General features: G+C 44.5%; 1 protein-coding gene across 2 annotated transcripts in view; it reads left to right on the forward strand.

Moving 5' to 3' along the window:
* Window positions 1–16,844, forward strand: part of GCNT2 (glucosaminyl (N-acetyl) transferase 2 (I blood group)) — a gene marked incomplete at its 5' end in the record, with an annotated part of 89,258 nt that overhangs the window by 27,397 nt on the left and 45,017 nt on the right. Inside the window, one exon of one of the 2 annotated variants that reach the window (XM_080805245.1) lies at window positions 143–1,058. The exons of the other annotated variant lie outside the window; for it this stretch is intronic. Within the exon in view, the coding sequence (XP_080661371.1) occupies window positions 143–1,058 (916 nt within the window). Of the gene's footprint in view, window positions 1–142; window positions 1,059–16,844 lie in introns of those variants that run through there. 2 annotated transcript variants of the gene reach the window in all.

Consider the following 16,844-nt stretch of genomic DNA (forward strand, 5'->3'; position numbering starts at 1 on the left):
GAGACGGACTCAATTCCCAGCGTCTCCTTCGGGCTGGGAATGACTGGAGTATGTACCAAACTAAGAACTCAGAGGAAAAAGTGAGTTTGGGGAAGGACTTCCAGATTCTGCCCGTCTTTGCAGTCTTGCTCCCCTGTGAGGCATGCCTCCGACGCGTTACCTCTTTATCGTTTCTGTTTCTTGCGTGATCATATTTATTGTGTTCTACGTGTTCAGTTTTGGGGGAGAGCAGAGCTTCCAGAGGCCGAATAATTCAGACTCTTTGATCCTGACTCAGGTTTGCACATCCTTCATCAAAGGCAAAACGCCCTTCCTGTGGAGAAACAAACTGATAATGTACGAGATGTCTTCTTGCAAGGACTACCTGACCCAAAGCCACTACATCACGGCCCCTTTATCCAAGGAAGAAGCTGAATTTCCTTTGGCATATATTATGGTCGTCCATCACCATTTCAATACTTTTGCAAGGCTCTTCAGAGCTATTTACATGCCCCAAAATGTCTACTGCGTTCACGTGGATGAAAAGGCGACCATTGAGTTCAAAGAGTCAGTAGAGCAGTTACTGAGCTGCTTCCCAAATGCTTTCCTGGCCTCCAAGATGGAGCCGGTTGTCTATGGGGGGATCTCCAGGCTCCAGGCTGACCTGAACTGCCTCAAAGACCTCGCGGCGTCCGAGGTGCCCTGGAAGTACGCCATCAACACGTGTGGGCAAGACTTCCCCCTGAAGACCAACAAGGAGATCATTCGGTATCTGAAAGGCTTTAAGGGGAAAAACATCACCCCGGGGGTGCTGCCCCCAGCTCACGCCATTGGACGGACTAAGTTCGTGCACCGGGAGCACCTGGGCAAAGAACTTTCCTATGTGATCAGAACCACGGCGCTCAAGCCCCCTCCTCCCCATAACCTCACCATTTACTTTGGCTCTGCCTATGTCGCTCTGTCAAGAGAGTTCACCGACTTTGTCCTCCGTGACCCGCGGGCTGTTGACTTGCTCCACTGGTCCAAAGACACTTTCAGCCCCGATGAGCATTTCTGGGTGACGCTGAATCGGATCCCAGGTATGTGTGTTTCCATGTTTCACATGCCAGCAGCGTGCTGTACTTGGAAAGGCTTCTCAAGAGCCAGCTCCTTTTTTGTGCACGTAGAAAATGAAAAAGTGAAATCCATAGCTCTCCCTCTTATCCTTTCCATGTGCAGAACCATGGCCTAGCATGGCCCAGTAATACCCTTCCGGGGTGTTGCTTTACAACGGGTCATGTGCTTTTGCGTTCATTTTAGTAAACCATTACCATGATAGGCATTCCTGTTCTCGGTCCGCGGTGGTGTTCTTGCTTTCCCCCAGGTTTGTCAGACTCACTCTTAACCCGGGGTCTTTGCCTCAGCCATTCTCCTTCCTACCTGCAGACCTGCACAGGCTCCTGGTCAGCCAGATGTCACAGCTCCCAGAGGCTGAGCTGACCACCCCATCCTGTTCTTCTTTCAAAGGAATTTGGAATAATCTTTTTTTTTTTTTTTAAATAATTTGCATGGGTTTGTTCTTGGCCTTTTCTGTATCATTAGTTCCATGATGCCGGGGTCATTTTCTATCTTGTTAACTGCAGCATTCCAATGCTTCTAACACGCAGTAAATGATCAATAAATTTGATAAATGATTGTGTGATGAAATGAATGAATGAATGAATGACCCAGCATAAGGCTTTACACCATCGTTGCCTCCCTTAGACCCAGTGAGTTGAGCAGTCTTTGGACTCATGCATAGACTATATCACATGTGTAGAGTTGTTTTGTTTTGTTTTGTTTTTTAACATTTTACTTCAGATCAATAATGAGATTCTAGGAACAGCTCCTTCTCTCATCAAAACATTTCTACCTTTACTAATGGACCAGATCAATTATTTTTAAAAACTGCATAAACCACGATAGGATTTCTTCTGACGGAAATCGCATGCTTTGGACTCAATGAAAAATACAAAATGGATCTCTGATGAACTCAACAGCATTATTATAGCAAGAGAAAAGCAATCATTGTTCTGGTTTTGGGGGACTGCCAACTTGGAAACACTGGTAGGTGCTCTCAGGCTGCAGGGCAGGGCCTGCTGGGCGATAAACATGCCAGCATTCTCTGGAAAATACCGTGTTTGGTCTCCGAATCCCAGGGCGACTGGCCTGGTGAATAAGGTTTGCTCTTGTACTGGGAGCTCGGGCTCTCCTGACCTCCCTCTCGGTCTGGCCCCCATCTTTTCATCTCTTGTCTGCTGTTCAATCATTGGCATATAATTTGGGAGCATTAGATATGTCGAGGCTGATTTTCACAAATAAATATATAGCCCCTTTCTCTTCTCACTATTCCCTTTTGATTTATAAAAAGTCGGTACTACATATGGAGTTCCCTGCATATGGTGTGAGAGGAGGGCATTTCATTAGCTTAACAAAAGCTGGAATCATAACTTTTTAAAGAAGAAAAACATGCATTTGGGCTGGTGTTAAATGTCCGTGGTTACTGTGGTATACGGTCAGTCTTCTCAGTGTCAAATCAGTAAAAGAAAACCAAGGGAAAAAAGAATCTTTCTGAGGGCCCAGATAAGAAGACCCCCTTTGGCTCTACCTGTGCCTTTCCTTGCAGAAAACACAATGCCTAGCACCCCATAAACACCCGGCACGCGGCTATCAGGAATTTGTAGGAAGGTAGAAGTGCTGGTGAGTCTGGATTCTCGGTTGCCCATTAGCCTTGGCGAACGCACTACATTTACTCTGGAGGCGAGAGCTCCACCACGAGCATCCTTCAGGGAGAAAGTCGAGCGCAGCCCAGGATCAGTAATCCTTCAGGTCTGATTCTGCAAGGGACGCGTTTCAGGATACCATGACGTCTCCTGCGGCTTTGCCTCCTTCCTTTCTTAGATGCTGGATGGCATCCTGGTTCAGGGAGAAAGCAAAAGGATATCCTGCTTGTAGGTGGGGTCTTCCTGAATTACAAGTTATTTTTAAAAAAAACCAAATCATCAAATACTCTGGCTGATGTTGGATGTCTCCATCTTCAAAGGCAATGTAAAATCCAGTCACACAGTCAAGTAACTCCCAGGTTTTAAGCGTGAGCATTCCTTGTGACTTAAGCTTTAGTGTGTGAATCTGGTTCTTTGTTACCAGACAACTTGCAACGATAGCAACTCTTTCTGTTTTCAGTGTCACGTGCAAAGAGGAACAATCCTTAAGCAAGTACAATTTTGACATCCATTTTGCAAAACGTCCAAGTACAGATAGTGTTGTTCCTTTCCTCCCTCAGAAGTTCCTTCCTTTCTTCCCCCTACCATCCTAAATTAAAGTGGTTGTGTTAGAAAGACCGTGCAGGGGTGCCCCAGTTTTCCCAAATCACCCACCAAAGTAACAGGACCAAGAAAATGACTAGTTCCCTCTAATGAGGTGACATCAGAAAACCAAGTGAAAATTGTCTGAAGTTGGTGAGAGTCAATGGAAAGTATGTTCACAGAGATAGCCCCGAATCACATAGCTTCATGGCTTTTTTTTTTTTTTTTTCCATGTTCTCTCTCTAGTGAGAAAATGATTTCTCTCTTGGTTTTCAACGCTTCAGCTTTTCCATTCTACATTAGAATTAGAAATGGTATCGAAACAGGCCAGAAAGAGTCCCTTGGGGAAAGAGGCCCCAGTCTCGAATCCTTCAGGGGAGGCCCGGCAGAGGGGCTCTCATTCCACTCTGTGCGGCTCCTTTACAGAGAGACTATCTGGACCTCTCCCTTCTGGCCACATTCCCAAAGGAAACCCTCCAGGAGCACAGATTTCAACACTTCTCTGACCGACACTACAAGACACCAGGTTCTGGTCATTCTTACAGCACTGTCTTTGGTCCACCTGCCCCACGGTGGAGAGCCAGAGGTCGTTTAGATTTTTGCTTTAAATCTAGTGAAATTGATTAGGATCTGCAGAAACAGCTGTTGTGCTTGTTTTTTGCAAGTCCATTCCTGTGACTGAATTGTCTTTTTCTTTTTTTTTTTTTTAAGATTTTATTTATTTATCTGATAGAGATCACAAGTAGGCAGAGGCAGGCAGAGAGAGAGAGGGAAGCAGGTTCCCCACCAAGCGGAGAGCCCGATGAAGGGCTCGATGCCAGGACCCCGATACCACGACCCGAGCCGAAGGCAGAGGCCCAACCCGCTGAGCCACCCAGGCACCCCTGAATTGTCTTCTGATCCTGCTTCAGGAGTGGTCCATCTTCAATGGAAAGGCAAAGCTGTTACTTTTTTTCCCCCCAGCTACTTTTTTTTTTTTTTTTTTTACCCACCCCCCGCACTGTGTAAGTTTGTCCTTTTGAATTTTTGCTCTTGCATTACTGTGACCTTTCTCATGCCATGAGGTTTTTCTTCCATAAGAATGTTTTCATTTGCCTCTCTTCCTTTTTTCCATTTTGTATACATTTTTTTCAAAGCCCCTTCTTCAAATAAATCATCTCAACCTCAGAAGTGACCGCATGATCACATTTCCGCATTTTTCAAATCTAAAAATAGTGGGTTTCCTCCTTCGATTTATTTTGCTCCTTTAACTTCGAGTTGTATTTATATGTGCACATTCTTTGGGAGTGTGCTCTGACTCCCGAAGTGGCAAATGGAAGAAACACAACTCAGAGTTGCTGAAATAGAAACCAGAACCCATTGGGTCACAGAATTGAGATGCTCCAAGGGCTCCAAATAAAGCTGGATTGAGAGTGGAAACATATATTCAGGACTTCTTGCCAGATGGTCTCTTGGGGTGAAAAACTTTTGCTGTTTGCCCAGAGCTAAAGGGAAGTCCTAGATACGGGACTCTCAGTGCTACCATCAGGAAAGTCCCGGTGAACTGGGACAAGCTGGTGACCTTGTCTTTCTCTCTCTCTCTGTGTTGGCGCCAGACAGGTCCTCCCCACAGGGCGTCAGAGATGCCCTGCAGAATCTCCAGGTACATGGTTCTGACAGCTGGCTGCCCTAGGGGACAAGAAGATCTTTCTGCTGAGAGTCCCAGAAGCAGTGTAAGGGAGTCCTCAGATTAGTCCTGCTTGGTTCAAATCCCTGTGCCTAACCAAACTGGGGCGGAGGTGGGGGGGTGGGCGGGGCGGTGAAGAATGTTGACAGGCTTTCTTGGGTCTCTTTCCCAAGGGGGCAGGCTACGGTGGAAGGTGGTTCCTTAGGGTGACACTGGTCAGACCATAGCAAAATGGCTCCTTGTCCTGAGGGCAAAGTGTTTATGAGCATCTCCACCTGGTACTAGAAGACTTAGCCGAGATATAAAACTTTAAGCCCTTGAGCAATTGTAATTAGGAGAATATGAATTAAGTTACTTGTGTGGGAGTGGCGTGAGCTCAATAAGCATATCTTTTTTTTATGCTCAATAAGCATATTTTTTTTAAGATTTTATTTTGGGGCTTGAACGTGGGGCTTGAACCCACAACCCCGAGATCAAGAGTCACATGCCTCGAGGTGCCTGGGTGGCTCAATCGTTTAAGTGTCTGCCTTCAGCTCAGGTCATGACCTCAGGCTCCTGGGATCAAGTCCTGCATGCCCCCCACCCTTGCTCAGCAGGGAGTCTGCTTCTCCCTCTGCCCCTCCCCACCCTGCTTGTGCTCTCCTCCCCCCAAAAATAAATAAATAAAATCTTTAAAAAATAGCAAAAGGGTCACATGCTCAACTGACTTGAGCCAGCGAGACACCTCCCATAAAAACAGTTTTAATAATGTTCCTTTGTTATGTTGAGAGTACTCGTTTTGCAAAAGTACTTACACATGATTTTTAATCCTTATAAGACCCGTATAAAAGGACTGCCATTCCCATTTTGCAGATGAGAAACGTGAAGACTAAAATATGTGACTTTTCGAAAGACAAATATTTCCTATACCTAGCAAGAAGTAAGAATAAAAAGAAGGAGAAGTAGACTTGTGTTATATATTTAGATTAAATTGTACCTACTTTGATGAATTCTTCCCTTAATTATTGCAAACCCTGCAAGTGGTCCGAAGATGGAACTTAGCTCATTGTAGGTCTTGTTAAGTCTGTGGGATGGTTAGATGGCTGGACCCTCCGGACCATAAGAGAGTTCTCTCTCATTACTTATGTCATCTGGATAGTTAGCCCATTTTCCTGGAACTCGGGCTTTTTCATGCGAGTGGGATGCACAGGAAAAATGAGGGGACTATTTATTGAACATCGCCTTATCTTAGTTTAATCTTCTCAAGAATCTTGTCTGGTCAGCCCTTAAGCCCACATTTTACCAACAAGAAGGTGGAATCAGAAGGGTTGAGTAAGGCGCCTTGGGAGCAAGTAGAAGGGACAGCAAAAGAGGGAGTGGGTACAATGAGAACCTCAAATCCTGCCCACTCAGACCTCAGCCCACACCCTCTCACCTTGCTGTGCCCTTGAATCCCACACTGTCCTCTCTTAGCTCCGCCCCACGGGCTGGATTCCCCTTCTCTTGGCTGTTCTCACTGTCCCATCCCTGTCGATCTGGTTTTCCCTGGAGCTTGGGTTCCAAGACATAGAAGGACCCAGGTTGGAATCCTAGCTCCCCCACCTCCAGCCACGTGGCCTGACATTTATAAAAAGGCATCAGCTTTGAGTAGTAGAGCAAAGGTATTGAAAGCATGGAACCTGTAGCCAGACAGCCCGGATCTGAATCCAGGCTTTGACAGTTACAAGCTGTGTGACCTCGGACAGGCTACTGAATTTGGGGGCCTCAGGTGCCCCATCTATAAAATGGAGAAAGTATATGAGGCTTAAATGAACTGGACTAGTGCCCAACACCTATATTAAGTGTTGATTTTTTTTTAAAAGATTTTTTTTATTTGTTTATTTGACAGACAGAGATCACAAGCAGGCAGAGAGGCAGGCAGAGAGACAGAGGGGGAAGCAGGCTTCCCGCCGAGCAGAGAGCCCAACGCGGGGCTCGATCCTAGGACCCAGGAATCATGACCCGAGCTGAAGGCAGAGGCTTTAAACCACTGAGCCACCCAGGCGCCCCAAGTGTTGATTTTTTATTATTGTTATTATGTCTTCATCTATAAAATTTATATTCACTTAATAAATATTTGTTGAGCACCTAGATACTGTGCTAGGTATTAGGATATTGTAGTGAGGGAGACAGAGAAGGCCCCTAGCCTCGTGGAGCATATGTTCTATTCGTGGAACATAGACAAGAATAAGCAGACAGATAAGATCATTACAGATTTATAGCGAGTGCTATGAAGGAAAGACAAGTTGATCCAGAAAGGGACCTGCTTAAAATGGAGCGGGGCGGGGAAGCCTCCCTGGGGAAAGGAGTCCACAAGCTGCTCCTCCTAAATGAGAATGAGCCAGCCATGCCCTTGGGGAAAAGGTACCAGGCAGAGCAGCCTGGGCTTGCAAAGGTCCAGGGGGGAGCAGGAGATCTGGGTGTTTGTGAGTCAGAAAAGCAGCCACATGAGTGACGGTGAGGGCTGGAGTTGGCCTGAGATGGGCCAGGCCCTCGTGTGACGGCCACGGGGATGACACGACCTGGCACCACCTTCCTAGGGTTACTGGCAGAAAAAGCGAGACGATGAGTACAAGTTCTTGGCATCGCGCTGGATACAGACTAAACAGTCAGTAAATGGAATCTGGCTGCCTGCCTCTTCTCCGCCTCTGGGGCTGCCATCTGTGTCCCCTCGTCTGTCTCCTACAACGATCTCTTTTCTAACTACGGCTGACCCATGAACGACACAGGTTTGAACCGTGTGGGCCCACTGACGCATGGACTTTTTACAATCCAGTGCTGTAAACGTCTTTTCTCTTCCTTATGATTTTCTTAATGACATTTTCTTTTGTCTGGGTAACTTTAGTGTTGGTTTAGAGGGTATGATGCATCTCAGATGCAAGATATGTTGACTGGTTGCCATTGTTAAGGCTTCCAGTCAACAGTAGGCTATAAGGAGTTAAGTTTTGGGAGAGTCTAAAGTTATATGTGGATTTTCTTCTGCACGAGCGGTGGGCACCCTTAACCCCTGCATTGTTCAGGGGTCAACTGTATTTTCCCTGACTCCATTCTCCACCTGCTCCAACCTATTCTCCATAGTGACAGGATGACCTTTATAAAAATTGATCATGCAATCATCTTTCTCCTTTGATGACCTTCAGCAGATCCCCATTACCTCCAACATAACATCCCAGCCCTTCGCTGGGTACAGGGCACTCTTAGCCTTTCTGGCACCTTCTCTTGCTGTGTACCCCATCCCATGGGGTGGACTCCAGCTCTACGAGATGATTTGTGAGTCCCCCAAGTGCCACTCCTACTCTCTCTGCCTTGACTCAAGCCAGTCCCCCTGACGGGATGTTCTGGACTTTTCCTCCCTCTCCCTCCTTTGACTGACATATGCTTTTCTTTTAAGATTCAGCTTACAGTCACTCTAAAAAGACTTTCGTGATTCTCACTCCCATGGACTCGCTCCTCCTGTACCATACTGTACTATTAGTAGCCTTGGAATGCCGTGTTTGTGTTCCCAGTGGTCTTCTAGACTGAGCTTCGAAGGTAGAACCTGCACCTGCTAATTTTGTTTTTTTTTTTTTTAAGATTTTATTTATTTGTCACAGAGAGAGAGAGCACGCACAAGCAGGCAGAGGCAGAGAGAGAAGCAGGCTCCCTGCCGAGCAAGGAGCCCAATGCGGGACTCGATCCCAGAACCCTGGGATCATGACCCGAGCCAAAGACAGTGGCCCAACCGACTGAGCCACCCAGGAGTCCCTGTTTTTTTTTTGTTTTTTGTTTTTTGGTTTTTTTTTTTTAATACCTAGTGCAACCCCTGGTACTTGAGCAGCGCTCAATACGATGGAGTCTCAACTTCTATTCATTTAACTCGCACAAACTCACACCCATACGCGTGCATGCGTGTGTAAATTTAAATGGTTTTGTCCGTTCCAGCCCGCCCTCCGTTCCACCCAGTTTGTCTGGGGTTTAGAGTGAGCTTAAGCTGGATTCTGCTTATTCCCATGATGGGTCTTGGTTCCCATGACTCCCGAGTGTTAAAGACACCATGTACATCTCATAAGAGAGCGCCTCAGATCCAGCCAACTTCTTCATCTGGTGCTTGTTAGGAGAAACCGCCATCTGCACCGAGATTGAAGGGAAAATCGGTCATGTCGGAATCACAGAGACTCCCTGTCACCTTAATGTGGCACATTCCCAAGGGATTTCTCCAGAGGAATTTTGACTGTATGTTGGTTCCCCTTTATATACTGACTTTGCAACCTACACTCCCTGTGGGATGTATATCTTTCTCTCAGTATGTCTTGAATTTATTGAACGGCCAGTAATCAGGAAACTCAGAACAGGAATTCAAATTGTTTTAGGGATAATCTCATGTTCTCTCTCCTCCCTAGAATGAATGTATAGAATCATTCTTTTCTGGAAGTCATTTTTAGGGGCACCTGGGTGACTCAGTCGGTTAGCATCTGCCTTCAGCTCGGGTCATGATCCTAGGGTGCTGGGATGGAGTCAAGTATCAGGCTCCCTGCTCAGTGGGGCGTCTGCTTCTCCCGCTCCCTCTCTCCTTCCCCCTGCTTCTCGCACCATGCTCTCTCTCTCTCTCTCTCAAATAAATAAAATAAGTAAATAATAAAAGTCATTTTTACTTAGAAAGGCAATAGGGTAAGAGCCACGAAGCGATAATTATCAAAGACTAAAGCTGGAAGTCTTTGAACAGTACTTTGTCATGGAAATTTTTTTTCTTGAGGACTATCTAGTTTTATTTATTGATTTATTTTAAATTACATATTACAAATCTATTGATTTATTTTTAATTACAGTTACAAATTACATATTTGAAGAGGTACATTGTCTTTTTAAGTTTGATTTAAATTCCAGTGGGTTAACATACAGTGTTACATTAGTCTCAGGTGTACAATATAGTGATTCAGCACTTCCATACATCACTCGGTTCTTATCAAAAGTGCCCTCCTTAATCCCCTTCATCCCCCCCCTTCCCTCTGGTAACCATCTGTTTGTTCTCTAGAGTTAAGAGTCTGTTTCTTGGTTTGCCTCTCTCTCTCTCTCTCTTTCCCCTTTGCTCATTTGTTTTGTTTCTTAAATTCCGCCTATGAGAGAAATCATAGGGTATTTGTCTTCCTCTGACTTATTTTTCCTAACGTAATACTCTCTAACTCCATCCATGCCATGGCAAATGGCGAGATTTTATTCTTTTTATGGCTGACTAATATTCCATCATATATAGATACCACATCTTCTCTGTCCATGCATCAGTCAGTGGACACTTGGGCTATATCCATGATTTGGCTCTTGTAGATTATGCTGCTATAAATATCAGGGTGCATGTACCCCCACTGAAATAGTATTTTTGTATTCTTTGGGTAAATACCTAGCAGTGCAATTGCTGGGTCAGAGGGTAGTTCTATTTTTAACTTTTTCAGCTGTGGTTCCAACATTATGTCAAGGCTGTCAGGTTGCCAAATGTTAAAGGGCATTGCTTTTAGAATCCCTCTGTGAAAAACTTGTGTTTAGAGGGATAATTTTGTTCTCGTCTTACTCCTGGTTATTGACTATTGAGTTGAGAGTTGGTTAATGGTGGATTTTAGAGTCACTCTTCTCAGAGAAATTCAGAATTGGGGAAATTGGAATTTTCAGTAAGCATCCCCCTGGAGTCTTGCTTTTTTGGCTCTTAATGCTCTCTTTCCCGTGGTGATTCTAATTTATGTCTACAGCTCATCACTGCTTGGGTACTGATGAGTCATTACCCTGCATCATGTTCCCCAGGTCCTCTCATACACTTCTCCCTATCTCTTGGGTATCTCTTCCTGAGGCTCCCACTGACATGCTCCGCCTTCCGCCTCCCTACTCCCCACAGACCCACTTTTCCAAATCTCTGTGACTGCCACCGCCTTTCTCTCCAGTTAGCCAATGGCTTCCTGCCCCATATCTAATCAGCACATTCTGTACATTCTGTCTGGGATGGTTTCTAGCGAGTTATCACCCTCCCTGTTCCCATCACTACCGCTGTAACTCCAGCCCATCATACCACTCTAACAGATTGTTAAACCCGCCCAAGTGCACTCTCCAGCCCAGGTTTCTCTCTTCAGACCATTCTAACACTCTTGACATATTTTTCTAATGAAGGCATGGCTCTAAGAATAACTTCTGAATCCCAAATGCTTTAAGGAGTTCCGAGAGCTTATTGAATTACTCTGTGTAAACATCTCAACATGGCATGTTGGGTATCAGCATATTCCTAGTAAATATCACCTCATTATCACAATACTGCCTCACTGTCAGTCCCCATGGCTGCCTCCCCAGAAAAAAACAGTGTGCCTTGTGTTCCTGCCTTTGGCACTTTTCTTGTTCAGGTCATTCTCTCTACATGGGCCATTCTCCTCCATCTCTCACATTTAAATAATGGTTTTAATATGTCCGTTATCTAATGGCTTGTCATTTAGGAAGCCTTCCCTAGTTTTTGGTTTTTTTTTTCCGATTATACACTTTGTAAACCTTTGTCGTAACTCTTTTGTCATTCTATAATCTTCTCTACAGTATAATTATGAATGTGAATCTCATATTACCCTGACTGAACCGTATAATCTCTTTTGGGATCTTTTATATTTTGGGCAGCCAGACATAGTGAGCATCCAGTGGGATGAGAATAGTTACTGAATTGGGGTGCCTGGGTGGCTCAGTCGGTTAAGGGACTGCCATCAGCTCAAGTCATGATCCCAGGGTCCTGGGATCGAGCCCCACATGGGGCTCCCTGCTCAGTGAGGAGTCTGCCTCTCCCTCTCCCTCTGCTGCTCTACCTGCTTGTGTTCTCTCGCTTTCTATGTCAAATAAATAAAATCTAAAAAAAAAAAAGAATAGTTACTGAATTGATTTAAATGGAACTAATTATTTTATTCAAGTATAATTAACATCCAGTGTCATATTAGTTTCATGTGTACAATATAACAATTTAACAATTCTATCCTGGGGCGCCTGGGTGGCTCAGTGGGTTAAGCTTCTGCCTTCCGCTCAGGTTATGATCTCAGTGTCCTGGAATCGAGCCCCACATTGGGCTCTCCACTCAGTGGGGAGCCTGCTTCCCCCCTCTCTCTGCCTGCCTCTCTGCCTACTTGTGATCTCTCTCTGTCAAATAAATAAATAAAATCTTTAAACAAACAAACAAAAACAATTCTATCCATTGCTCAGTGCTCATCAAGATAAGTGTACTCTTAATCCCCTTTATCTAATAACACCCCCCACCAAACATTCCCAGTTTGTTATCTGTATTTAAGAGTCTGTGTTTTTATTTGTCTCTTTTTTCTTTGTATTTTTTTTTTCTTAAATTCCACTTGTGGGTGAAAGCCTATGGTATCTGTGTTTCTCTGGCTGACTTATTTCCCTTAGCCTTATACCCTGAAGGTCCACCCATACTAATGGCAAGATTGCATTCATTCAGTTGGCTGAGAATATCCCATTGTGTATATATACCACATCTTTATCCATTCATCTATAGATGGACACTTGGGTTATTACATCTGTATGTTGGTTATTGTAAATAATGCTGGAATAAACATAAGGATGTATATGTCTTTTAGAATTAGTTTTTGTTTTCTTTGGGTAAATACCCAGTGTGGAATTAATACCCAGTGTGGAATTACTGGATCATATGGAAGTCTATTTTTAACTTTTTTGAGGAACCATACTGTTTTTCAGAGTGGCTGCACCAGCTTGCATTCCCACCAACAGTGTAAGAGGGTTCCCATTCTCCACAGCCTTGGCCAACACTTGTTATTTCTTGTGTTTTTTATTTTAACCATGATGATGGGTGTGAGGTGATATCTAATCCCATTGTGGTTTTGATTTGTATTTCCTTGATGATGAGTGATGTTGAGCATCTTCTCATGTGTCTGTTGTTCATCTGTATTTTTTCTTTGGATAAATGTCTATTCATTTCCTCTGCCCATTTTTTAATTGGATTAGGGTTTTTTTGGTGTTCAGTTTACATGTTCTTTGTATACTTGGGATATTAACCCTTAACAGATCATTTGCAAATATCTTCTCCCATTCAGCAGACTGTCTTTTGCTGCTTTCCTGCACTGTGCCAGGTTATTTTAGTGTAGTCCCAATCGATTAATTTGCTTGTTTCCCTTGTTTGAGGAGACATAGCTAGAAAAAATGTTTCTACAGCTGATGTCAAAGAAGTTACTCTATATGTTTTATTCTAGGAATTCTACCATTTCAGGTCTCATATTGAGGTTGATAAGCCATTTTGAGTTTATTTTTGTATCTGGTGTAAGAAAGCCAGTTTCTTTCTTTTGCATGTAGCCGTCCAGTGTTCCTCAATGCTTGTTGAAGAGACTGCCTTTTCCCCCACTGTATATTATTGCCTCCTTAGCCATGGATTAATTGACCATATAAGTGTGGGTTCATTTCTGGGCTCTCTATCCTGTTCCATTGATCTATGTGTCTGTTTTTGTGCCAGTACCATACCGTTTTGGTTACTACAGCTTTGTAGTATACCTTGAAATCCAGGATTGTGATACCTCCGGTATTGTTCTTCCTAAATGGAAATAATTTTTAATATACCGCTCATCCCTGCCACTCAGTCAGCTGCAAATCATCATCCCCTCACCCTCCACCCCCATCATCTCACACACACACACACACACACACACACACACACACAACCTAGATTTCTTTGTCACGTTCTGAGAGATCAACTTAAGACAGCATTTTCTAGCCATGTTCAGCCTCTCTGGGACATTTCCTGAAGTGCTTTCTGCTCCTGGTCAACAGCAATGGGACGGGTCTCTCTCCTTCAGTTTTTCCAAAGCATCTTGCTCACCTTGGGAATGCTTTGAAACGCCAGGCTTATTCTGGGAACAGCATGGGCTCAAGCCAGACTGTGCTTCAGTCGGAGCTAGCTCTACCATCTCCGAGTTTACCAAACTGGTGCCTTATTCTGCACCAAAGAAAGTAAAAAGAACAGCCCAACAGTAGAGGCCCCTTCCTTAAAGACCAGGTCTGGGTTTTCATAAAGCTGCTTTACAAAAAAAAAAAAAAAAAAAAAAAAAAAAGATTTATTTATTTGAGAGAGAGAGAGAGAGAGCACACAGTGGGGAGGGGCAGAGAGAGTCTTAAGCAGACTCCTGGTTGAATGTGGAGCCCAATGCAGGGTTCGATCCCTAGACCCTGAGATGAAAACCTGAGCCGAAACCAAGAGTTGAACATTCAACCAACGGTGCCACCCACACACCCCATAAGGCTGCTTCTTTAATGGAAAAAACTCATCAGTTGGTCAAGGAAATGATCTTGCTAAGACTTTGGGTGATTTTTTTTTTCCTCTGAGACTCAGAGTAGACAATTTACAATCTTAGAAAGTTACATCCAAAACAGTAAATGTATTAGTTACTTTCCTAATTTAACCATTTCTTTTCTTTTCTTTTTTTTTTTTTTAAAGACATTTTTACTTGCTCTCATCACTTAGGAAATTCCAAGGTTTTTAGGAACTCTTTGCCAGAAATGGGAATGATGATCAGGTATATATTACTTATTTTTTTTAAAGATTTTTTATTTATTTATTTGACAGACAGAGATCACAAGTAGGCAGAGAGGCAGGCAGAGAGAGAGGAGGAAACAGGCTCCCCGCTGAGCAGAGAGCCTGATGCGGGGCTTGAACCCAGAACCCTGGGATCATGACCTGAGCTGAAGGCAGAGGCTTTAACCCTCTGAGCCACCCAAGCGCCCCCTTATTTTTTTTTTAAGACTCCATTTATTTATCTGACAGACAGAGATCACAAGCAGGCAGAGAGGCAGGCAGAGAGAGAGGGAGAAGCAGGCTCCCTGCCGAGCAGAGAGCCCGATGCGGGGCTCGATCCCAGGACCCCAGGACCCCAACCCGAGCTGAAGGCAGAGGCTTTAACCCACTGAGCCACCCAGGCGCCCCTAATTTAACCATTTCTTGATGTGATTTCTCAATAACTGAACTACATACAAGCCTGTCTTTCTCTCATCCTCTGACCTGCAGAGTATATGACATTCTTTCTCGAGATGCTTTTGGACAAAGCCATGAGTAGCAGGTTTCCCCCCAAAATATATTTATCCTGTATCTATATCAGTGCCATGTTTTCAGAGAACATATGGATGATATTCATTCCCCTGTAATCTTTCTTTTCAGCCAGATTTGAAAGATAAGAACATAATTGTGAACATTTTGCAGAATAAAACTGCCATTTTTTAATATAGATTTATTTATTTATTTGAGAGAGAGAGAGAGCACGTGTGTGCATGTGCAGGGGATGGGCAGGAGGGTGGGAGAGAGAGAATCTCTACCAGACTCCTCACTAAGCATGGAGCCCAATGCAGGGCTTGATCCCACCATCCCAAGATCATGACCTGAGCCAAAACAAAGAGTTGGACACTCGATGGACTGAGCCACACAGGCACCCCAAAACTGCCTTTTTTTTTTTAAAATTAAGTAAGCTAAAGATACTCAGATCATCCCAATGCACTTAGCTTCCTGCCATCGTAAGTCCCCTCTTCTAGACACTTCCTTTTCCCCCCACCCACTTCCTTAGCCCAGTCCTCACAGGATTCCTTCTTCATGAAAATCTTTAATTCTGTCTTCAAGTCAGAGCTCCTTGGGGGTCTGAAAAAGGAAGGCCCTCCTGCCCAGGGCTCCAGATGCTCTCCCACATCCCACCTGAAAACTGCCTAGCTTAGTCCCTGAAGTCCTGGTTAGGTCTCCTGGAGCGGCTGCACACCCCCTCTGGTTTCCTTCTCTCCCAGGACTTTGGTCTGTCTGAGCTAACTGCCCTCCACCCACCTCCAAGACTTCTTGATTATATCACGGGTCAGTTATCCTACCACATTTTGGACTTTCCCCCGACACTTACTGAATCTAAACAAAATTTCCCAGTGCAGTTTTCCTGTAAAAACAGCCTCCTCTTTATTCTGGGCAGGATTTAGAATAATCACAGCATTTAGAGCCGAAAGAAGCCTGAGGGAGCTTCTACTTCCAGTCCTAAGGTTGTACAAATTTGGAAATTGAGAGTCAGAGAGCTCAAATGGCTGGCTGACTCTGCTGCTCTGCAAATAAGTGAACATTTTCTGGCTTTATTGCCCATTTATTGCAAACGTTAAAATAAGTGTTTCCATTCATAAGACCCCCCTATTTTTCTGTTAGTCTCATCGTAACAGAAAGAAGACCTCTCAAGTCACATGGGATGTGGAGGGGGCGGGATTTCGGAATCCGTTAACACTATAATAACCGTTATTATCCTTTTGGGTTCTCCCTTCATTATGTAGGTTGTTATTAAGACATTCTTATACCCACTGGGGAACCTCTGTGTAGACAGAACAATTTATGTGTGTTCTTTTTCGTTCACTGTGAAGCTGTCCCACAAACACTAATTGTTTTGTCCCCGTTCCTCAGTGGTTCGGGATACATTGGGAGGGGTTATGTAGTTTTTATGGATTACAGTTTGGAGATTTTTGACGGTCTGAGTGCTCTCCTACACAGATCAGTGGGTTAAACATTTCTCTCCCTTCCATGCTATTTTTTTTTAAAGGATTTATTAATTTGAGGGAGAGGGCACATACAAGCTCACAAGGAGGAGGTGGGGCAGAGGGAAAGAGAATCTTCATCAGGCTCCACGCCCCGCACAGGGCAGGGTGGAGGGGGAGGTGGGGGGGCCTTGACCTCACAACCCTGAGATTTTGACCAGAGCTGAAATCAAAAGTCAGACCCTTAACGGACTGGACCACCCAGATGCCCCACACACTGATCAGTTACTGAATACTCCTCAAACAGATATCTCTCAGCTGTGAGTGGGCAGGACTGCTGGGGTCTGGGGTCACCAGTTCATCCCAGTGTG

The sequence above is a fragment of the Martes martes genome (genome assembly GCF_963455335.1).
Source record: "Martes martes genome assembly, chromosome: 6".
Classification (NCBI taxonomy): Eukaryota; Metazoa; Chordata; class Mammalia; order Carnivora; family Mustelidae; genus Martes; species Martes martes.